The sequence below is a fragment of the Solanum dulcamara genome, chromosome 5 (assembly GCF_947179165.1).
Source record: "Solanum dulcamara chromosome 5, daSolDulc1.2, whole genome shotgun sequence".
Lineage (NCBI taxonomy): Eukaryota > Viridiplantae > Streptophyta > Magnoliopsida > Solanales > Solanaceae > Solanum > Solanum dulcamara.
In genome coordinates this window covers 9845685-9869487 of record NC_077241.1, presented here as the reverse complement: position 1 = coordinate 9869487, position 23803 = coordinate 9845685, and the positions used below count along the sequence as shown (strand labels likewise).

The following is a 23803-nucleotide window of genomic DNA, read 5'->3' as shown; positions in this document are numbered from 1 at the left end:
ATTGTTAGACAATGGAAAAAATATATAACTAAGATGCTAATAGAAGTAAAATGAATTTAAAAAGTTGAGTTTTAATTTATTCAAATTTGAAGGCTAAAAAGAATTTTTAGAAATATTTTGATGTTATAAAAATATTATATTTATTAATAAAATATATTAAGATCGCACGAATGCTGGCATATTAAATAGTATTTAATAGTTGAAAAATATACTTTTAGGTAGAATTGGGTAAATTTGAACTACTTCTAATAGGTTAAGGGCATTTTTGATACAATAGGTGGAAGGATGACATTTCTGAACCATTTCTAATACGTTAAGGGTATTTTTGTTTTTTTTTTAAATAAAAAATATGTTTATTTCTTAACATTTTTTGAATTGAAGTGTGACAAGCTTTTGAAAATAATAAAATTATTATGAGGAAAAATATTAAAAAAGAAGAAATAATATATTTATATGAAAAAAGATATCTTTGACTCATTAAGTAACAATAAGTGGCATTTTTTAAATCAAATTATTGACGACAGGGGTATTTTTAGATCAAACTATTAGCTGAGTTCATTTTTGTTAAGTTTTGCATAATTTAAGACATTTTGACCATTTTTACAAATCAAAATAAAAAGAAAGGGCAAAAAAATCGATTACCATAAAAGACAAACACTTAAATTATGAATCAAATAGTGCAAACGATTAATATGTATAGTAAAGTTTTAACATATATATATATAGGAGTGGCTAGTGCTAAGTACACAGATGGCCGTCAACATGCTTGCTTAGGCTATTTTTTGTGGACCCTAATTGTAGTCATACATTTACCTCAAGTTTATTAAGTTCATCCTTATCTACTATTTATAACATACTTTTTTTTTTTTTTGGTTGTCTCATTGCCTGCGTTTTGTAAGTTTACAAAATATTAATATGTACAATAATTTATATATATATATATATATATATGTATATATATATGTATGTATGAATTTTACTTGCTCTGATACCCACAAGAGATGAACATGGAAATTGTATAAACAATAAAAATATGTCCCTTACTATTCATTTTTTGACCCATACTGTTCATTTTTATTGTTTATTTTTACTGTACATTATGAAAAAATATATAAATTTGAGTAAAAAGAAAATATGATCAAGACATTAGTGACAGAGAAAGTATTGAGTAAGATTTATATATATATATATATATAAGCAAATAGCCCTAAGCACACAAGTGTTCGTCAACATGCATGCGTAGCTATTTTTGTGGACCCAAAATTATAGTCACACATATAAACACATAGTAAAATCTCTGCCCCATTTATATTAAATTTTTGTATTGCCTCCACCTTAATATCTTTTTCTTTATTCCTACTTCATAACATACTTTTTTTTCCTATTGATTATCTCATTGCAGGGCTTCGTAAGTTTACAAAAATAAAATAATAATTTACTATATATTACCATTTGAATATAATAAATTTAATATTTTTTGAAATGCATTGAAAATTAATTATAGTGAAAAATAAGAATAAATTAGTAATCAAATGATAGGTCATTCCTTGATTTTTCAAATTAAACAAGTAAAAATTGACATTTAGTTTTTGTTTGTTAATTTTTTTTTGAAAGGTATTCCCTTAAAACTCAACTAGAGCATTATTATTATAGCATAATAATGAACTACAATAATTTTAAAAAAGATATCCATAAAAACATTTCCTGATCTTGTCTAAAAGATAATTACGATCAAATAAAAGATGATTAATACAACATGAGAAAAAAGGTCTTAATTTAATCTATGTCTAAAATAAATGAATAACTATTTAATCAAGTTAATTCACACACACATACACATATATATAATAATATTTTCTTGTTTCGTGCAAATTCGGATCCTCGTCATATTACATTACACATAAGTTATGCAATAAAAAATTGTATAGGACAATGAGTTGAAATTATATAGGAATACAAATTGAAATTGTAATTTAGAGTAAAAAAAACTATAAATACCTTTTTGTTGTTTTCAAATTCTTGATAATTCTGAAATTTAACTTCAAAATTTTGTGATCAATCGTGTTTCGAATGATTTAAAGAAAAGAAAAGAAAAAGAAAATGAAAAAAAGTCACGGTGTACTGAAATATAGTTGATTTAGACCGGTGTCCGTTTTAATTTGACTGTATTTTGACTAACACAAGTCGCCTGAAAGCTCACCCTGTCTCTGCGCTGTGAGCTTTGTTCCTCTCCGTCGTGTTTCCTCTGCCGAACTCCCCGTCGGTCACTTTCTCCGGCGTAATCGATCTGTAAGTTTTCATATCTTTCTCTCTCTTCTCCTCTTTCTCTTTCTCCAGATTTGCTACTTTCTCTCTCTCACGGGACAGAAAACCCTAACTCCTTTTCTCAATGATTGTTAAAAGGTACAATGCTAAATGCAAGTCATGTTGTCTTTGTTTTTTCCAATGCACAATGAAATCTACAGTTCCGATTTGTAAATATCGGTTCGTGATTTTCCCAAATTGATCTGCGTTGTTACTTGTTTTCATGGGATGTTGCTTCCAAAGTTGTGTTGGTAGACTGACTACTGTAACTATTGAGTATGACTAACCAACTTTTCTGTAACATTTCTCTCAGAAAGGGAAGAAAATAAATTATTGAAGGCTCTAGTCATTTTTAATCGTTAAAGTTAAAGAATTAGCTTTCTTTTGTTTGTTAATGTGTTTAAATTGTTTGTTTTTGTAACATATTTTTGACTTGGCATTACTCTACATTGTTTGAAATGCAAGATTTGTATATTTTGGAGTAAAACACCCGCCCTTGTTTACAGTTCTCTGTTCTATATTTGCCATTATGCCTTTTCTTTGCAGTAATGGAAACTTCATCTAGTGGATATCGATTTCGGAGAATACCACACCACTCCTTCGCTGGTTCCTTGAATTTAGATCCGCTGGTGAGTTTGGTATTCAAGCTTTTGGACTTACTAATGCTTCTTTGTTTAGACAGAAACTGATAGAGATTGGGAGGAAACCGTCTTTAGTCTCATCTGTTATCTTTCTTTTTTCTCTAGTCTTTTTCATAGTCAATTAAGAATTACAAGGATGAGATATTTAAGTTTAATATTCTTGAGAATTAAGCCAGTAGGGCTCCTGTATATGCTGCAAGTCTGGTATAGCCAAATTACCAAGGAAGTCACTGTGTTTGGTCCATAAATATGCTTAAAAGACCACTTCTCCCCAAATTGAATTCTTCATGCATTTATCTTCATAGTTCCTACATTGCTTTCAGGCTAGTTTCACCATGGAATTGTCATCAAAGCGGCCTCTATAAAGCTTTACCTCCTTCTTTCTGAAAAAAACGTGCGTTGATTTAGAGTCTTTTGCTATTTGTATTGTGAGCATCCTTGGAGGCCAAATTGCCTTGTGCTTGGGGTTTCTACTCAACTTATTTCCTGTTCTCTTGGAAAGTCTACCAATTATATTAGGAGGGTACTTTTGTGAATTGTGGTAGTCTTTGATTTGGGTATTTTGAGCTTTTCTATGAAATAGACTTGTGGGTCTTTCCTTAGGCCTACTTCTTTTTCCCATTTGGTATCTTTTGATATTCAAAACCTTAATGCTTTTCATTCTCTCTGCTATTATCATTTGTCTTTCTAACACTTATTGTAGCAATTGTTTTTGCTCAAAGATGTATTGCCTACAACTTCAAGATTGATTATGATACCTTTCTTTGATGCTCTACAACTAGCTTTACATTTGGAGTGTCCTCAGGTTTAGCCACTACATAGATTGTCAACTTGCCAGAATTAATCCATGCACTATGGATGAATGGGTAGACGAATAATTTTTCTAGATCCGATGAGCCTCGAGAAGATAACTCCTAGTCAAAAGAAATGCCTTATACATTTATTGATTTCTTGTTTTTAGGACCGTTTGACCTCGATTCTTGTCTTAAATTGAAACAAATTAGAAGTAAGTCAAATCTAGTGGTCAATTCACTATTATAGTCACTTTCAGGATCCATCTAGTGGTCCAATCTCCCACAAGAAGATATGTGTTCAAGAAGTTTCTTTGCCTCTCAATTCGATTGGGGACCACCGAAGACATAAACATAAATAGTTTTTGTACTTGGTGATCCATGTCAAGGAACAACAACACCCATTATTGCTTGTTCTTTGAATATGTCAATCTTGATATTATGCGTCTAGGCAAGTTGGATCTTGTGAAGGTTTATGAACTAGAGAATTGGAAGTTTTTGGACTTTGTTACGAGAAGGATGGATTTTGGGACACTGGTACATTCTTAAAAAAAAGGAAAAAAAAGAAAAAGATTCGGGATTTAGGAACAAGTGGAAGGTGGATGACCATCTCCCATGCTATTTATCATAGCGATGGAAGCTTTGAGTAAAATGATAGACTAAGCTGTGGCAAGAGGATTTTTGAGGTGTTGAAGGCATCAATCAAGAGGAAAAATGTGTTAGTCACATATTTATTGTTTGTGGATGACATTTGTAATGTGATGCAAACATCTCCGATTGGCAATATTGAGATAGATTTTTATGGGTTTCAGGTGGTGCCGAATCAATCATCTTCAAAAAGTGCGAGATCATTTCAGTGGATGAAGTTTATACATTGAGCATCTAGCACCAATGCTTGATTGCAGGATTGGAACGATCCCTTCCATCTACTTAAGACTGACTTTGGGTGTTTCAAACAAGGACCAAGTCGGGTGGAACTTTGTTTCTCAAAGAATTGAGAAGGGGTTGGCACAGTGGCAAATTATGTACTTGTCAAAAAAAGGGATGAAACTACTAGGTAGAAGCACACTGTCTCACAATAAGTTGCTCGGACTCGGGTGCGGGTGTTCGATATGGGAGCGGATCTGGAGGTTGGATCCTCAATGATCTAAATTTTAAGATTCGGGAATATAAATCCATGTATGGATGCGGGTGCAGGGATTCAGCTAAAAATAATTCAAATATCTAAACATAGTGTTATAAAACCTAATCTATGCGATATTATATGGAAAACTTGAGGAGAATATTGATCAAGAGGAGAATCTGAGAAGGAGATAAAAGAAAGTGAGTGACAATAGAAATTTATATATACAATGAATTCCATTTTCTTTGATTTCACTTTAGTTTTTGTTTTGATTGTAGACATCATTGAATATGTTTAGACTTTCTCCCTTTAATTTCGTCAAAGTACCCGAAATTGGTTGACCATTGTGTTGACACGGGAAGTGGTTTTGCCGATTCAAGATTGAGGCACTAGAATTATGGAGGGAGGTGATAGTAGAAAATTATAGAGTCGTGGAATGGGGATGAAGATGTGATTTTTTTGAGGAATATAATGAGGATGGGAAAGATTCAATCACTTATTTACTTGTTGAGTAGGGAATAAAAGTAGTATCAGCTTTTCTTTGGATCAAAGATGGTGTGGGGAGAGTATGTTGAGGATGTTCTTCTCCAATTTATTTTGAGTTTCGAGATAGAAAGAGATAATGGTTTAACAAATTCGGTTGGTGCAAGAAAGGGAGCTCGTGGGACTTGAGATTCAAAAGGAATTTACATGATAGGGAGGTGGATTAATTCTTAATGTTGATGGAACTACTCTACTAACTAAATACCATGCTCACAGGTGCGAACTCGTAGAGGTTGGAGGGGGGAAGACAAGTAAGTGATAATGCATTTTAAGTCAACTAATACTACCATAAACTTTTGTTGTGAGAGTAGTCAAGTTTGCCATGTCTTTTTTGAATTTTAGAGCACCTAGCAAGGTTCGCTTCTTCACTCGCGGGTAGCAAAAGAAGCCAATTCTAACAATAAAGATCATGAGAAAGAGTAGTAAATTCTTTATGTATAGATTTTTAGGAGAAGACGTGTTATCACCTCATGTTATGTTGCCAAGTGGCTTCACGTATATGGTGGCTGAATTGTTTCATAGTAGTGGGTAATGGTGGGCTAAGTGAAGGATGCTGACATAGTTGAGTCGCTAGAAGAAGGAGAATACTCAACGCATGAGATCTTTCCTTGCTATCCATTATGTGTGTTAGGGGTGTTAACGGGTCCCTTATTGGTCAAAACCAAAATCAAATCAATTTAATTGGCCTTTAAATTACTAAAACCAAATCAAACCTAATGTAATATGCATTTAGGTTTGTTATCAGTTGTGGTTTGGTTGTTCGATTATTAGTCATACACGAAAATAAAATCAAAAGACAAGGTAGGGAATAGAAAAACAAATTAGTTAGAAACAAACACCTACCAACATCATTCACCATAGTTAAGTCTTCAATGACAATGGAGAAAATGAAATCAAAATCAGAAGAGCCAACTACTAGATCATGCCTCCAAATTGATTCCGTTAAATCCCCCTTAAATTATAAATAAATTTTGATGAAAACATATTAAGATATTTAAAATTGTTCATAATAATAAGACTATGAAGGTCTGAGAAAAATGGTGGAGATGAGGGTGCAGAGAGGGGTGAACAGATTAAGATATTTAAAATTGTTCATAATAATAAGACTATGAAGGTCTGGGAAAAAATGGTGGAGATGAGGGTGCAGAGAGGGGTGTCCATTTTTGAGAATCAATTTGGATTCATGCTGGGGCGATCGACTAATGAAGCAATCCATCTTGTGCGGAGATTGGTGGAGAAATATAGGGAAAGGCAGAGGAACTTACATATAGTGTTCATTGATCTTGAAAAGGCCTATGACAGTTCTGAGGGATGTCCACTGGAGGTGTTTGGGGGCAAAAGGTGTTCCGATGGTTTATATTAGATCGATAAAAGAAATGTATGATGGACCCAAGACGCGGGTTAGAACGGTGGGAGGAGACTCTGAGCACTTTCCAGTTGAGATGGTGCTTCATCAGGGATCTCTGTTAGCCCTTTTCGATTTGCCTTGGTGATGGATTAGCTGACGCAGTCTATTCAGGAGGAGGTTCCATGGTGTATGTTATTTGCAGATGACATAATACTGATTGATGAGACATATGATAGAGTTAATGATAGGTTGGAGGTTTGGAGACAAATTCTAGAGTCCATAGGGTTCAGGCTAAGTGGGACCAAGACGGAATATTTGTAGTCCAAATTCAGTATTGCGATGGATGAAGTGGATGTGGAAGTGAGGCTTGTCACAGAGATAATTCCTAAGAGAGTTTTAAATATCTTATGTCTGTCACCTAGGGTAATGGGGACATCAATGATGATGCCATACATTTCATTGGGGCGGCATGGATGAAATGTAGGCTTGCGTCTGGAGTCCAGTGTTGTATTAAGGTACCACCTAAATTTAAAGGTAAGTTCTACAAAGCGGTGGTTCGATCGTCTTTATTATATGGGGCAGAGTGTTGGCCAATCAAGAAATCTCATGTTTAGATGATGCATGTTGCAGAGATGATGATGTTGAGATGGATGTGTGGACATATTAAGAGTACAAGAGTAAGAATGAGGTTATTCAAGAAAAAGTGGGAGTGACTTCTATGGCAGACAAGATGAGGGAAGTGAGATTGAGATTGTTTGGGCATGTGCGACGACGCCTCGGTGAGGATGTGTGAGAGGCTGGTTGTAGAGGGTACACTGAGGGGTAGAGGTAGGCCTAAAAAGTATTGGGGAGAGGTGATTCGACAGGATATGTCACACTTCCATATTACCGAGGACATGACTTCAGATAGGACTGAGTGGAGGTCGCGTAGAAGGGTAGTAAGGGTAGAGTGTTCTCTTACCTTGCGAGGTTTAGTGCTTGGTGTAGGACTAGTTGTGCCTTGTAGTTCTTGCCTGATGTTGTTTATTGTATTTCGATTATCACACTATTTTGCTGTGGTTATTGTTTCACTCCCGTTGACTTTGTATTGCTTTTCTTATTAGCCATTATGCTTTCTCCACTGTTTTCTCTGCTTTTATTTTGGATTGATGCACTTGAGCCAAAGGTCTTTCGAAAACAACCGCTCTAGTGGTAAAGTCGGCATACACTCTACCCTTCCCAGACCCTACTTTGTGGGATTTCATTGGGTATGTTGTAGGTTGTCTCTTTGGTTTTCTGGAACAAAACAAAGTCAAACCAAATATGATTGGTTTTTGAAAATGTAAAACCCAGCCCAAATAAAATCAGTTTATTTGATCAATTTGGTTCGGATTTTCTATTTTAATCAACTTTTCCGAAACGTGAACACCCCTGATGTGGGTTTTGTGGAAAGGGAGAAATGACAAAGCTTTTGAGGGGTTAGAAAATGATTTTGTATATTTGATTCGCAGCCTCGTATTATTAGATTTGGGTGAGCCTACAAAGTTTCTGTTTGTATAAAAGATCAAGTGACATTTATAAAGAGCCATATATTGTGTAGGTTTTAAACTTTTGCTATATGATTGTATACAAGAGTATTTTCCACATTATTAGTAATTGCTTTACAAAAGAAAATGATATTCTGCTTCGTATTAATAGAGGCAGAATAAAACGGTATTCTACTTCCATACTGAAAGTCCTTCCAACTCAATGAAAATACTCTAATCTATACCACCTTAAAAAGCATGAACTCCAAAACTTAAAGTTAAATTACTGAAATACCCTCTTAAAACCTAAAAATACCCTACTAAAAGAAATAACACCTGCGCTTATCAGAATCCCCAAATGAGAAGTCGCAACCTTTCCAACATGCTAAACGCACAGATAACTTTTTATAAAAGGTTGTGTTCCTTCCCAACGTTTCAGTTTACTATTATTGGAACATCTCGCTTGTCGTTTCTACTTTTCTGTTGTTCTTTTAAGGAATTACAACAGAAGAGTGATTTTGCAGGTTGCTCAAATAGATAAGAGGTCGAAAATTTACTGGGTTACAGAGGTAGAAACTTCTTTGTTCGATTTTGGTTAAAACAGTGCACAAAATTCTACTCTAAGAAGAAAAAATATTGAAGTTTAAAGGTTTTCTTTTATATTATTCGATTAAGTAGTTTTGACAATGGTATGTTAATGGTTTTCTGTTTGTAATTCCTTAGCATTTTTTGACATTTTTTCAGCTATGAACAACTTCTTATCAAATCCTCATTATATTAGCAATGTCAGCAAGTGGGTGATTTATACCTATTTAACTGTGATTTTTTTGCATTACATGTGTTCTAATCCAATTTTTTTTTATTTTCCTTTTTGCACCACATGTTTTAGCTGGATGGTATATATTTCCGAAAGTTTTTTTTTTTTTTGGAGATAAGGGTAACTGTGTATTCACAAATAGCTCATCATTAAAAAAATGATGAGCATAGGTGACTTACAATCTCATCAGAGCATATCAAAAACTACCCCATGGGAGATTACAAATTGCCTATGAAATCAACAAAAAGTTCTATATCCCCCACCATATCCTGTTTACTCAAAAAATACAAAAGACTAAGACAATTCATTCTAATCTTCTGAATGTTGTTTCTCTTATCCCTGGAAAAAACATCTAGCATTCCTTTCTTTCCACAGAGTCCACCATATATATGCAAGCTGGGATTAACTCCCACCAGTCTTCAGCAGAGTCTCTTCTTCCTATCTCCTTCCAGCTGTCTAGTAAGTCCTTAGTGGTTTGTGGAATTACCCAGCACACACCAAGGATACAAAAAAACATGTTCCATAGGTTAGCAGCAATCTCACTGCGAAGGAACAAATGCCCATTGAATTCAGCATCTTGGTCACACATAAAGCACCTTGAACAGATCTGTCTACCTTTCTTCTGAAGCACTTCATGTGTTAAGCAGGCCCTTCTGCACACCAACCAAGCAAAACATGAGACCTTTAGAGGTGTTTTTATCTTCCAAATTAATTTCCATGGCCAGATTCTAAGCTGTGCTTGACCAGCATTGCTACTCCAGTACATGAGGTACCTGGGAAGGCATTTAGAACCTGAAATAGGTTAGTGACTCTCTCAATCTCCCAATCATTGAGGGCTTTTCTGAACAAGAAATTCCAACCCTGGGGGCTCCACATCTGGAAGATTGTGTCCTTGCTCTGTCGGCTGAGCATAAACAGATCTGGAAACAGTGCTTTTAGACATTCTTCTCCAATCCATAGATCATTCCAGAAATCAATTTTCCTGCCATTTCCCACCTTTAGTGAAATGTGGTGACTCAGTGGACCAATGGCTTTGCATACCATATTTCTCAATGATGACTCTCTTCCATAATGGCAACTCTTCAGTGCAAAATCTCCACAACCATTTCTGAAGAAGACAGGAGTTCTGAAGGCTTAGTCTTTTTATACCCAGCCCCCCATGCATCCTGCTGAGAGTATGTCCCACTTGACTAGCTTATAGCCTCTGTTCTCTCTGTTCCCACTCCAAAGGAAAGATCTTCTAAGTTGGTTGATCTTCCTCTCAATGCTCTTTGGGATAGGAAATAGACTCATCATATAGGATGGGAGTGCATCTAGGACTGATTTGACTAGTATCAACCTTCCTCCCAAAGAGAGGTATTGGCCTTTCAATCTTGCTAGTTTCCTGTCACATCTCTCCAGAACTTCGTTCCACCTTGCTAGTTTGATTAATTTTTTTTGATTTGTAGTGGAGTTTCGGCTTCTGCTATCAATTAATTTTCGATTTATAAGTTTAAATATTTGGGTATTCAACAATTTTTTGCATCTTTATGTACAGGGATGGACATGATATAAATATATCAAAACTAATATTTTTGGTATTACGATATTTAGTATTCATTTTAAAATTATTGGTATTTGATATGATATTTATTAAAAAATATTGAATATCGTACTGAAATATCTGCTTACATATATAATTCATATATATTATTATAGTATTATCAAATATATAGAATGATATTACACAAACTTATTATTTAGATGATGGAACTTTGACTACTCCATCTTGATTGAAATATTCTTTTATGTAATTGATTAATAGGGAAAATTGATTGTACTTTCTTTTAAATATTTCTACATGTGTAACATGTTGACATGATATAATTTTGTAAGTCGAAGTCGAATAAACTATATAAAATATCAAAACTAAAATTTAACAGAGGGAATATCTATAATCGATTGATTATAGTAGCATAAATACTACATTTTATCAGTTGGACTTACTTGGCCCATCGACATAAAGCAAAAAAATTCAATTTCTTTTGCTTTTATCATGTTGAGGACTCTATGTTAGAATAGATAATGCGGATGTAGAGAAGGGAAAGAAATGAGCACTAAAATTAAGAAAGAGTTATCAAAATAATTTAAATAATTATAAATTGGATACTACATTATGGATATACGCCTGCAACGCACGTGTTAAAAGACTAGTATTTTGAAAAAGGATGTGTTCTCTTTGTTAGTTGATGACAAAGTGTGAGATTGATGCCTTTCTTACCATTAGAGACTAAGAACCCATATGGCCATGTGAGATGAAATTATGATATGAAATCATATGAGATGAAGTTGAAGTTTTGTTTGGACATGCAATTTGGGTTTTTAGGTTGTATTTTTTGTTCACAAACATGAAAACCCCATAAGTTGTGAAAACTATCAAACTTACCCCATTTTTTTAATACAATCTTACCAAATAAGCAAAAAAGTTCATAACAAAAGTGTAATACGCTATCATAGAACTATGCTTACTTTAGTTCAATAATAAAGTAAAATTGGACATGAGTTGTAGTGTACTACTCTTTAAGAAAATTAAACATGGTCAATATCATTAATAATATTCTCATGTTCATATTGCGTGAATATTTCATCACTCCTTTGATAATTTTGCAAAAATATATAAAATGGTGTTTTTTTTACAAAATATTAACTTGCGGGTCAATTTTGTTATTTGAAAAATGTGAATCATGATATGAAGTTCTCAAATCAAACTTTTTGGAGAATTTGGGATTTCAAATCATGAGATGAAATTGCATATACAAACATTGATTTCAAATCACGAGATGAAATCGCATGTCCAAATGCCTACTATGAGTAAAAGCTTTGGTTGTTGCAATCCTCTCTAGAACCCAAGCTTCTTAGTAGTGAGGAAGAATGATATTTGCATCTTGAATCATTGTCCATTCTTGTTTCCAAATACGGTATTAAGACCTAGATGTTCACATACTTGACAAAAGAATGCCATTGGCTTTTGTAAATGTTCAAACTATTATGCCATCTAGGACTATGAGCAAGGCATGAGAAAACAAGGATCATCTTCTTTTTGGTATGTAAAACAAAATTATTTGAAGCTTTGAAGTTACAATGTGTAATAAGAACGTGATTAGCCTAGAAATCTCCAATTGGGGTCGTAAATATAATTGAATGAGAATTCTTGAGGTAAAGGAGTTAAGACAGATCCATGTTCTATTAGAAGGGTCATAAATTCAAAGATAAATCACATTGAGAAGAGTTAGAACGAGTCATCGATATTTTGAGAGTGGTGGGGGTACTAGAGAAAGCTGATGTGTGGACAAAAGGAATATAGGGACGAAATGCTAATTATTACTCAAAATTCAAACATAAGATTTTCGTGCTAAAGACTATTTCAAGAAGGAAGCAACAAAATAGTTGATTTCGTAGAGTGGTCGTAAATGGGGTTACAAGTGTATTTTGACTACTATATCAAAGAATTTTTGAGCAAAGTTTTAGTTTCATCTGGGTTTATTGTCGAAAATAGAGGTTAAACAAACAAGCGGGTGGGGCAACCCAATGCTTTCGTGTGTTCACGGAGGGTCCATGAAAGGGCCACACCCCAATTGGTTGTGGTGTAGGCCGCCTACCCTGACACAAAGTTCATACATTTTTGCATACAAATTCCTTCATAGAGCATACTTCTCAATCTTGAAGCTTGAATCTCCATTAGCATTTCTTAATAGGGCCTTGTTGTAAGTTGGAGGTCTTTCTCCCAAACCTCCTATTTCTTTGGAGACTTTATCTACTCTCGACTGATTAAGTGGAACTTCCTAGCCGAATTTGTTTAATGTTATAGGAAATTTCTCTAAATCCGTTCCAATTTAATACTTTGTACGCTGGCCAAATTGCAAAACAATGAAAATGAAGTATGTAAGGATGGTTTTAAGTGTACTCTTAATAAACACTTTCATCCCTCTTTTTGCCATGCACCTCTTCTATCATCCTACTACCCTCGTCTCAACAAAAAAAAAGCCGGCTAGATGGAACTTGTGTGTGATAACCAAGCAACCCTTCACATTGCATCATATTCGATATTTCATGAAAGGACTGAGCACATTAAGATTGACCCTTACTTTGTCAGAGAAAAGATACTCACAAGAGATATTATTACAAAATTTGTGTAGTTGAGTGATCAGTTTGTAGATATTTTCACCAAGTCCCTCACTGGTTCTCATATTAATTACATCGGTGGCAAGCTTGGTCCATATGACTTGTATGCACCAACTTGAGGGGGAGTGTTAAAATAAGAATAGAAGTATGGTTTGTATATAGTATCCTGCTGGGAGAAGGATTGCCATTTAGTGTCTATAAATAGGTCTTAGTGTAATAATGTAGCTACACAATTCAATAATATTTCTCATAACTTCCATATCCTCTGGCTATAGTCATGTCCTCGGTAAATTGAAGATGCCTTATGTCCTGTTTAATCACTTCTCCCCAATACTTTTTCGGTCTTCCTCTACCCCTCCTTAAATCTGCCATTGCCAACCTCTCACACCTCCTCACTAGCGCATATGCGCCTCTCCTTTTTCACATGCCCTAACCATTTTAGCTTCGCTTCCCTCATCCTGCCCACCACGGGAGCCACTTCCACCTTGTCCGTGATATCTTCGTTCCTAATCTTGTCTCTCCTAGTATGTTCACACATCTATCTCTACATCCTTATTCCCACAATTTTCATCTTCGGAACATGACGGTTCTTGATAGGCCAATACTCTGCTCCATACAACATAGCCTGTCTAACCACCCCTTTGTAGAATTTACTTATAAGTTTTGGTGGCACATTCGTATCACACTAGACTCCAGATGTGAGGCTCCATTTCATCCACCCTGCACCAATACGATGTGTGACATCATCGTCAACATCCACCCTGCACCAATACGATATGTGACATCATCGTCAATTTTCCCATAGTAGAAAATATGTTTTGTACGGAAATACATCTTATGGTAGTATTTTTCCTTTCAATCTCCCAAATGATGAAAAAAGTTACATTCACTGTATTTTTGGTGCCAAATCTCAGTTTAACTTGGGTAGCACAGCACCTATACATATTCCTTATTAAGTGCTTGAAAGCCATTCTTCATAAACCCTATGCAGAATTTACAATCTATAGTTTAAGCTACTAACTTGATCAAGACTCTCTTATTCATGGTTGCGTCATTCAATTTATGTATGATCCTTTTGTATTGTTGATAGAATGTGGAGGCAGATAATGTCTGTACCCACTTTGATATTAAATGTTATATTGACAATTTTTTCAAAAATTATCTGTACAATAAACCAATGCATTCTTAATCACCACTTGATAAATTCCTTTGTCCTATTATCCATGCTCTCATTATTCTTTCCTTTTAATTGCAGCTTGATGAAAATTTGGAGCAGTGGCCACATTTAAATGAACTTGTGCAATGCTACAGAACCGACTGGGTAAAAGATGAGAACAAGTATGGTCACTATGAAAGTGTCAGCCCGGCTTCATTTCAGAGTCAAATATATGAGGGTCCTGATACTGATATTGAAACAGGTAAGATACTCTACTTGGACAATTCTTCTCTGTGTATGTGAAGATAAAGGGTTAGGGGTTACTCATATTCTGATATATCTGTGTGTATTCGTGAGTAGATTGTGTTAAACATTTTGTGAAAGGGTGCCGACTTGAACGGAGAAGATTCACATTTCATGTGCATCTATGCAACTCTTTTTTCCAGCAGGACATCTTCAATGCTCTTCATTCATCCATTTCTAAAAAACCTGGCAATTCCATACATTCTGAAGCTCTTCTACTCATCTCTTCCAAATTAAACATCTTAGTGGTGCAATAAGTGTAGAATTGTCTGCTAGTCCTTTTGTGCATACTATCTTTAAAATCAAGAAAATAAAGTAGTATAGCAACGTCATAGTAAAATACTACAATTTTTCTGAATTATATTTCAGTAAAATAAAATATATTAAAAAATTGGAAGCCAATTTTTTTTCTTCCCAAATATTAAAAAGAAGTACTCTGTTAATATGGAAATTCCATTAGACCTGCTTAGTCTAGAACATAGTGTGCAATCCTTGAATATCTGAAATTATCCTCGTGGAAATAGCTTTCTTATCATGTAGTGTGAGCATCTTGTATTTCATAAAATTATATTCCTCTTTTGTTGTCATTTTTGGAATATAAGTAGACACCTAGAAAGCATTTTGATTCTTTCCCACCATGCAAACTAATGAGAATTGCTTTCTCATACAACTGGTCTTGCTAACAGGGGAAACAGCTTTCCTGTGGGTTTGGCATTTAAAATTTCCTTTAAGCTAATTGCACCCTTTTGATCAGTCGAAAATAAAATATTTGAAAATATAGTTACAGCCCAACTGTCCGCTTTGCAATATTATCGCCTTTCTTGGTACTAATGGTTATATGCTGAATTGTCCACAGAGATGCATCTTGCAAATGCTAGGCGGCCTAAGATTGAAGATTCAATTGATGGTGAAATCCCCAGCACTTCTCGGACACAACTCCCTGAAGATAATTTCTCTGACCTCTCAAATGCCAAAGTCTCCAAGGTTGTTTCCTGTTACACAAATGCAGATTGCAGGCCTTTTAAAATGCTTGTTCTTTAAAATTGACTCAAGTCATTAACTTGCAGCATTTTGGTGAATCCCCTCTACCGACTTATGAACCAGTTTTTGACTGGGAAAATGAAAGATCATTAATATTTGGGCAAAGGATTCCTGAAGCTCATATGTCCCAGTATACGAGGTTGTAATTCATTTAACATTCCTTTTGTCCTCTCCCTCCTTGAAATGTTTCTTATCACTTAAATGGCTGTGGTTATAGCGGTCTGAAGATTGCCGTGAAAGTCCTATCATTGTCATTTCAAGCTGGACTAGTTGGTGAGTTCATATTGTTGAATAGTGGTCTTGATTGTTAAAAAAATGTGTCTGCTTAAGATTTTTCTATTCATTTGAGCCTTTGAGCTGCCAGCACTCCTTATCTGAGTTTCCGAAGTTTTTTTGTAGAGCCGTTTTATGGCACAATTTGTTTATATAATAGGGAACGAAGAGAAAAACTTTCAGAGGATTTTATTTTCCATGTATTGCCTACTGAAATGCAAGAAGTAAGTTGCTTCAGTTTTGCTTATTTTTTTCTTGGTTTTCATTTTTACTTTTCACTTACTTCTGATGCTATCCTGTTGTAATCTCTGGTTATTGTGGATCCATCTCCAGGCAAGTAGTTCCTATGAAAGGCGTTGCATTTTTCATCTAGATGCTCCATCAGCATCTATTTGTCTGCTAATCCAACTAGAAAAACCTGCCACTGAAGAAGGTGGAGTGTCTCCTTCTGTTTATTCACGAAAGGAACCAGTAAGTTTGACCTTCACTGGGAACACCTTATTTAGTGATTGCTTTATTTTCAATACATTATTCAGTTTAAGTGATTTGGGATGCTGACACAAAAGCTTAAATTTGGTCTTAAGAGTGTCTTTATCTTTTTGTTGGTTACACTTGTTTAGCATTTTATACATGGTTGCAGAACATTTAGTTGTTGCAGACTCTTGGAGAAAGGAATATGCTTCCACTGGGAATTCTATATAGATCTTTATTAGCCTGAAAAAGTGGAGATATCCTCTCTACGTCCAGCCATTTTGGCCCACTTCTTTTCTTCTTACATTCTGAAAAAAAAGAACTGTACTAGACTTCGGGTGTATGGTATTGGATATGATCTTACTGCAGCCAACTGGATACCTTTTTAAGCCAAAAAAATGCTAAAATAGAATATTTTTTGTGCACTGGACTGGGAAGAAACATGTATCGAAGTTTTTGTAGGTTATATTATTAGAGATCTCCTTGCAATTAACAAATCTGCTCACCATTTCTGTTCACACCTTTTTCATCTTCGTGGTATCAGACCACTTTCTTGTGTTTTTAGTTTAGTTATAGAATGTTGCTCAAGTTTGATGTTATCCTTTCTATAGCTACCCTGTAAGAGCCACATTATTTTACTGTCATATCTGGACTTCCCCTTTAAAATTATTGAATTGTGTTAGTCTGGCAGCTTTAATAGTACTTCTAGTCTGTTTGTACTTTCATCCAGGAGAGTAACCGACTTTCTTGAGACATCTGATTAATAAAGGAAAGGACTCCATCTGTTTTAGTTTCTGTGAGAAGTAAATCTCTTGCAGCTTTCTTGCATTTGTTTTTTGGTGATTGTAATTTGTTACTTTGCCAGCTTTTCTATAAAGTACAATCTGAAGATGTGCTTTTCTTGAGGTTTAACTATGTTAGTTTCTTCTCAAGTGCTAAGTTGCAAATGTTTTGCTTACGCTGAAGCACTCCAGTTTGTTTGTGCATGGATAGGTTTCGTTTATATGCCTTCATTTTGCATTATCTAGCATGTGCTTTTTCCTTCTAATTGAATATCTCTACCTGTATGTAGGTTCATCTTACAGAGAGAGAGAAACAGAAACTACAAGTATGGTCGCGGATCATGCCTTACAGGGAGTCCTTTTCCTGGGCCATCATTCCACTCTTTGATAGTAACATAGCTTCTATGGGTGGCTCTGCTTCTCCCAGCAGCCCTCTTGCTCCCAGCGTCTCTGCATCAAGTTCACAAGAGGGTATCACTGAGCCACTTTCAAAAATTACAGCAGATGGAAAGCTTGGTTATTCCAATGGAAACTCCATCGTTGTTGAAGTGGCTAACTTAAACAAAGTCAAAGAAGGATACACTGAGGAATCTCTCCAGGTGTTTTTTGGTTCATTTGTTATATTTATGATTTCTATTCACTTATTGGTTTAAAGAACAATTTGGAGTCTGTTTGGATTGGCTTATTTTAAGTGAGAAAACAGACTGGCTTCTTTTAAGTGTTTTGAAGCCAAAATAGCTTTTAGGCACTTTTTAAGTGGTTAAATTTAAAAAATGCTTATAAGCACTTGATTTTAAGGTAAAATTATAAAAATAAGCTAAAAAGTGAAAAGCCAATCCAAACAGACTTAGTGACCTTTGATGCTATCTAACTTCAATTTTACCACTACGTTTTTTTAGTATGTATTGTATGTTGATCCTTTTTAAACAAAGTTAAAGAAGACCCACCTGTGTATCCTTCCAAAATAGAGCTCCCTTCCATCCATGATATTGATCCTCAATCTGCCTTTTAGATTCAACCATGACTTCCTGATGGATCTACATAGGCTGATTCCATAAGGAGTGGTCACATTTTTAGTCATCCAAAAATCTTCTTTTCCATAGTTGGCTTTATAACGGTTCCTCATAAAGTATGTTCATCTTTGGTGAACCTCCACATTTGTTTTGCTTCTCCAAGCTCCTGATTTCCATGCCCCTTTATTTTTTACTGATGGTCAGCTTTTTCCGTTTAACCAAATGAAATCCTCTCTTTTATTTATTGCCTTGCCATAGGAAATTGCTCCTTACTAGTTACTACATCCAACCTCTTTTCTGCACTTATCGATATAGGAAATAATGACATCGTATAAGTGGGAAGTGCATCCAGAACTAGTTGATTAGAACCAATCTACCTCTCAAAGATACATACTTCATCTTGTTAATCTCCTCACATCTTTCTATGATCCAGACCATATATCTTTGGTTTTGCTCTTTTCCCCTAGAGGCATTCCAAGATGCACGGTTGGGGTGCTTTCCGTTTCTCCACCTAATGTATCAACCATCTGTTGAATTCTGTCCTCTACATTCACATGAAAAATCTGTCTCTCCTCTAGTTTATATATAATCTTGAGGTTGCTTAGTAAATTAAGCAATCAGTCGAATCAATCAAAGTAAAGCATAATAAGCAAGTAAATCCCGACATATCACCTAGTACCCGCACAAGTGCTCATCACCTCGCCTCTATGTTCCCCTCATATACATAGTATATTTCAATTATCATCTAGTTGATTTTATTCAAATGATTACTCTACGAGGTTAAACGAGTTCAATGATACACATGTTGTAGTATGAAATGGAACCAGACCAAAGGTCAAACCCAAGCCCCCAGACTCAAAATTCAAAATTTAATATATTTCTATTTTACTCATAACCTTTGAAGTCTAAATCTACAACTAGAAGTCCTCTTCGAGTTCAATTTGAAGAAGAGTATTTGACTTTCATTTATTTTGATTTTGATTTTTTAAAATTGGAGTAGTGTGACTATATGTTGCTATTGACAGATTTCACTGCCATAAAATGTATCCATAGTTTTCTATTTTAAATAGAAAGTCAAATTTGTCTAAATAAGACTAGACATAAGGAAGTGGGGCATAAATGCGGGGAAGGAAAAATTCCAGGAAGGATTTTTTGTCTTCTCAAATCACCAAGATATACTTCCTTGAGTTTTGGTCTAAAACTCCCAATTTCACCTCTTTAATCTGCGTTCTAGGAGTAACAATTCCTGGATGATCAATATAATATACCCAAAGTCAAGTGTAGATCACTTACCCTCAAGGTGTACAAGAAAAACCCATCCAGAATCACTTCAATCCAAGCTTCCAAGCTCCAAAATGGAAAAATTGATGCTGCCTTGTGAGAAATTGAGTTTCATACCTGAACACCCTCCCTTGGGTCCTCATGCATTAGTAGACTAGGCCCAAACTTTCTCCTACATATGTCATAACTCGATTTCTCAGGTCATGATGGCGCCTACTGTGACCCTCCCGTAGGCAAGCTGACCCATATCTCGGAACTATGAGTAATGGGATGTCAGGGTAGAAGACCAACAATACAATTAAAAACCATAATAAAATAACAAGAACATAACTGAACGGCGGAAGGTAAACGAAATATATACAAATAAAAAGATCCCTCCCAGAACCTTTAAGTTACATGTACAAAGCTACTACCAAAAAGAGTACAAGTCTCAAAAGTGGAGCATAGAAACAAGGTTGTCTCAAAAAGCAAAAGACAGGCAAAATATATGTACAGAGGAGACGGGCAACTCCAGAACGCTATGTGCTCACCCTCGCCTCCTATCAAGACAACAATTGGCTCGAATCAACCGGTAGCTAGTACTCAGACCTGCATCATGAAAACAGATGTAGAATGTATTATATGAGTACCAAAACAACAGGTACCCAGTAGGCATCATAGGCCGATTGAGCAAGATAAGCAAAAGTAAACTAAAATGCGAGAAAGTAATCACAACCAAAGACATGGCAAGAAGTAAATTGACATACGTACACGAGCGTACTCAACACACAAAGAGAAAGAACTAGCTAAATCCGCTGGGCTCCCATAAACCCGATGGGTACGCTCGTGCACAAGTCTAAGGTAGCTACCTTAACGGACCCCCATAAGCCCGACAAGAGCAAAGGTAGTTGAAGTAAAAAGGGCGTATCCAATAAAATTCCAACAATGTCACCAATTTTTTGGACATGAACCGAACCATCCCGAAAGCCTGGAACTGTAACCCAAAGCTAGGAACAGATAAGGACTTGAACTGATGATTCATTAGAGGACTAGGGACCCGAACTGAGGTTTGAAAGCAACCACAGACTTGAACCGGGTGATAGATAATCGTGGATTTGAACCACGTATAAGCCATACCACAGACTTGAACTGGGTAACAGTAGCTAAGGAGTCGAACCAAAGTGAGTAAGGAGCGAAGGAGTTGAACCGAGGCTGTATAGAGGCGGTGGGCTCGAACTACAGCTAAGTGAAGAGCAACGGACTTGAACCGAGGAGATAATAAAGGCGGTGGGATCAAACCATAGCTAAATGAGGAGCGACGGACTTGAACCGAGGCTACGATAATAAGGCAGGGGCTTGAACCCTGCCCGGTGGAGTGAAATGGGGACTTGAACCACGAACAGAGGCGAGTCGATCTGAATTAGGATCAACGGCCAATCGAGCGTCACGGGGAGTGCCCTCAAATCGAGCGCTGTCAATGAATCACTCCAGTCCGAACCACATCCAACCAGAATCGTCGAAAAGACTTTCAGAATCCAAAATTAAGCGATACAGGACCGATAGGAGAATAGGGCATTATGGAAATAAGGTCTCAAAGTTGTGTTACTGCCTAGCTAAAGCTCAGACTATCAGGCTCAAGTTTGCTATATCAGTCTACATGGAGCTAAGCTGTCCGAAACGACGTTGAAGAAGTTCTAAGGCCTAACGGCATCAAATTGCACAAGTTTAAGGCAACACTAGTCTAAGCCTAGACTAAGGCGAAACATGCTTCCAAATATACAACCACAGGCACGGCACGACCCACACCACAAGGTATGCAGGATAAAAAATAACTGGAGGCATGCTTTAACAGTCCGACAATACCCCGAAAATAACACCTAGGGCATGAAATTTAGGAATTTAGCATGTTCGACGCCCAAACCCCTCCAAACTCATACAATTCAGTATACAAATGCCTAAACATGCTCAGTCTAAAGAGGAAAAAACCGTAGTCTACCTATAGGCCGACCGTGGGCTCTTCGACTCACAGAATTTGAGCTTTTCTTTTTCGAACGGCTCGGCAAGTTGCCACGCTGTCAAAAATAGAACCACAACGTTGTTGAGGTCGTTTAGACACTAAATTCACAATTTTTGGAGACGGATCAATTTTGAGGTCCAAAACGGGAAATGTGGGACTTGCGTTCAAAATTCCGGAATTGACCCCAAAAGTAGGTCCTATACGCTACCCCAAGCTAGTGTTCCAAAAAGAAACACAATTCATGCACTAGAATTAGCTACAACCACACATGCATCAAAAGTCCCACATTTCAAGCTAGAGGAAACAACCATGGCAGCACCTATAAGCAGTAAATTATCAAAAACGAAACCCCCACGACCCAAACCAAGCATGCTACGATGTTCCTTGCAGAAAAACTCACAATTTAGTCTCAAGAATCATAAAAAACGGAGCTAAAATGGCCAAGATACAATCCTCCAAAATTCTTCAAATTTCCAATCCGAAAATGATAATGGCAATATGTAAGTTAGTGAATTTACCTCACAAGAAGCTCTTAAACAAGTTTCCGAGCTCACCAATGGATTCCCCACGAAATTCCCTTGAATTTAGACCTTTGGATCACCAAATTTGGTTAAGAATTGGAGGAGAAATTGAAGTTTGAAAGAGTGAAATAAGCCTGAGTTCGTCCTTGGTGTTTTAATTAAAAGACCAAGGTTTTAGCCTTCGCGAACGCATAGGACAAGAAGGTTGGCCTTCACGAACGCAGCCAGAGGCCCGCGAATGTGGAGGCAAAAGAGACAAATCTCCGCGAACGCGAATCAGGCCCCGCGAACGCGGAGGGCAATTTCCTGGACCTCTACGAATGCGGCCAAGGGCCCGCGATCGCGGAGAACAAATCTGACTGCACCAGATATTAGCTGAAATGTTGATTTTCACCAAGTTCAAATATTCCTATGGGGTGTTCGGAATTCATTCGGAATCCCGTGTGTGCAAATAAAATATATTACCCCACCAAATTCGACGTTCTAGACTCAATGACGCAGTCAAAATTTTCATATGAGGTCGTTACGACTGAAAGTGGGTCCTACACCCAAAGGCCAATTTTAGACAAATTTCACAACGGGTCTCGGAATTAGACCGGAAGCCTCGGGAACCGTCATAATTCCGTCTGAGGTCGTTTTTCTGAAGTTATGACCGAAGTCAACTTTTCAAGTTATAAAAGCTCCAAAACAGGAAAACGAGCCTAAAACTCAAACGAACAACTAGGTTATAAAAGCTCTAAAACAGGGAAACGAGCCTAAAACCCAAACGAACAACCAGGTTATAAAAGCTTCAAAACAGGGAAACGAGCCTAAAACCCAAACGAACAACCAGGCGATTAAACAATCAGTGCCAGCAAGTCATAAATGACTTGGGGTTGCTACAGTTAATCTCTAAACGACAGAATGAATGCTTTAATTCAAAAATGACCTAGAGGGTCATTACAACATAGCCGGTTATTGCTAGTGTTTGCGATGACTAGCCAGTCGGTAGTGCACGATCACAGAGTTGGTGCTCATGATTGCGACGCACAGCTTTTCTCAACTTGTTCCAAGTGCGTGCCTCCCCCCTGCCCCCTCCTTCCCCCCCGAACCAGTTCCAAAACAAACCTATTGGAACCTTCAAATCATGAATCCGTGCTCGTTACTCAAATGTTTACTTTGGACAACTCTAAGCACTTTCTAGTTAACAAGTAGGCATACCAAAACTCTCCCGGTCCCTTCGGGACCCGAATCACCCATGCCCGCAAGTTACAAATCCCCATATGAACCTGCGAAAAATCTCAAAACATGAAACAGAGCGGTACATCTCAAATGAGGGGTTGAGTTGTTACAGTTAAAACACAAACAAACTGCTTTTCTTCAAAAGTACTTCTATGAAAACGATTTTGATATAAGTGCTTCTCAAAATAAGTTGCCTTTGGTAGCATGGCCAAACAGACTCTTCAGTTTTGTTAGATGACTTCTAATATGTTATTACAATTATTACATTTATTTACATATATTTAACTTATTTTCACTTTTATTTTTATTTGGTGTGATGATGACATGAGTTAGGCTTAAATGAAATCGTGAGAATACATATAACTGACCCCAACTTGTTTGGGACTGAGGCATAGTTGTTATGGTCCTTCCACCACCACAAAGCATTGGTATAAAGGAATTTAATGTTGCATCTGTTCCTGCTCATGAGTTTTTCCTCCCATTACTCGATTGAAGTCAGCACGTTCTTCTGA

General features: G+C 36.3%; 1 protein-coding gene across 1 annotated transcript in view; it reads left to right on the top strand.

The window, feature by feature from the left end:
• Nucleotides 1–2147: 2147 nt before the first annotated feature.
• Nucleotides 2148–23803, top strand: part of LOC129889011 (guanine nucleotide exchange factor SPIKE 1) — a 58936-nt gene continuing 37280 nt past the window's right edge. The window contains exons 1-9 of the mRNA XM_055964109.1: nucleotides 2148–2289; nucleotides 2851–2933; nucleotides 14489–14651; nucleotides 15549–15676; nucleotides 15760–15872; nucleotides 15951–16006; nucleotides 16133–16230; nucleotides 16340–16477; nucleotides 17550–17858. Coding sequence (XP_055820084.1) covers nucleotides 2853–2933; nucleotides 14489–14651; nucleotides 15549–15676; nucleotides 15760–15872; nucleotides 15951–16006; nucleotides 16133–16230; nucleotides 16340–16477; nucleotides 17550–17858 — 1086 coding nt within the window. The 5' untranslated portion in view covers nucleotides 2148–2289; nucleotides 2851–2852. The remainder of the gene's footprint in view (nucleotides 2290–2850; nucleotides 2934–14488; nucleotides 14652–15548; nucleotides 15677–15759; nucleotides 15873–15950; nucleotides 16007–16132; nucleotides 16231–16339; nucleotides 16478–17549; nucleotides 17859–23803) is intronic.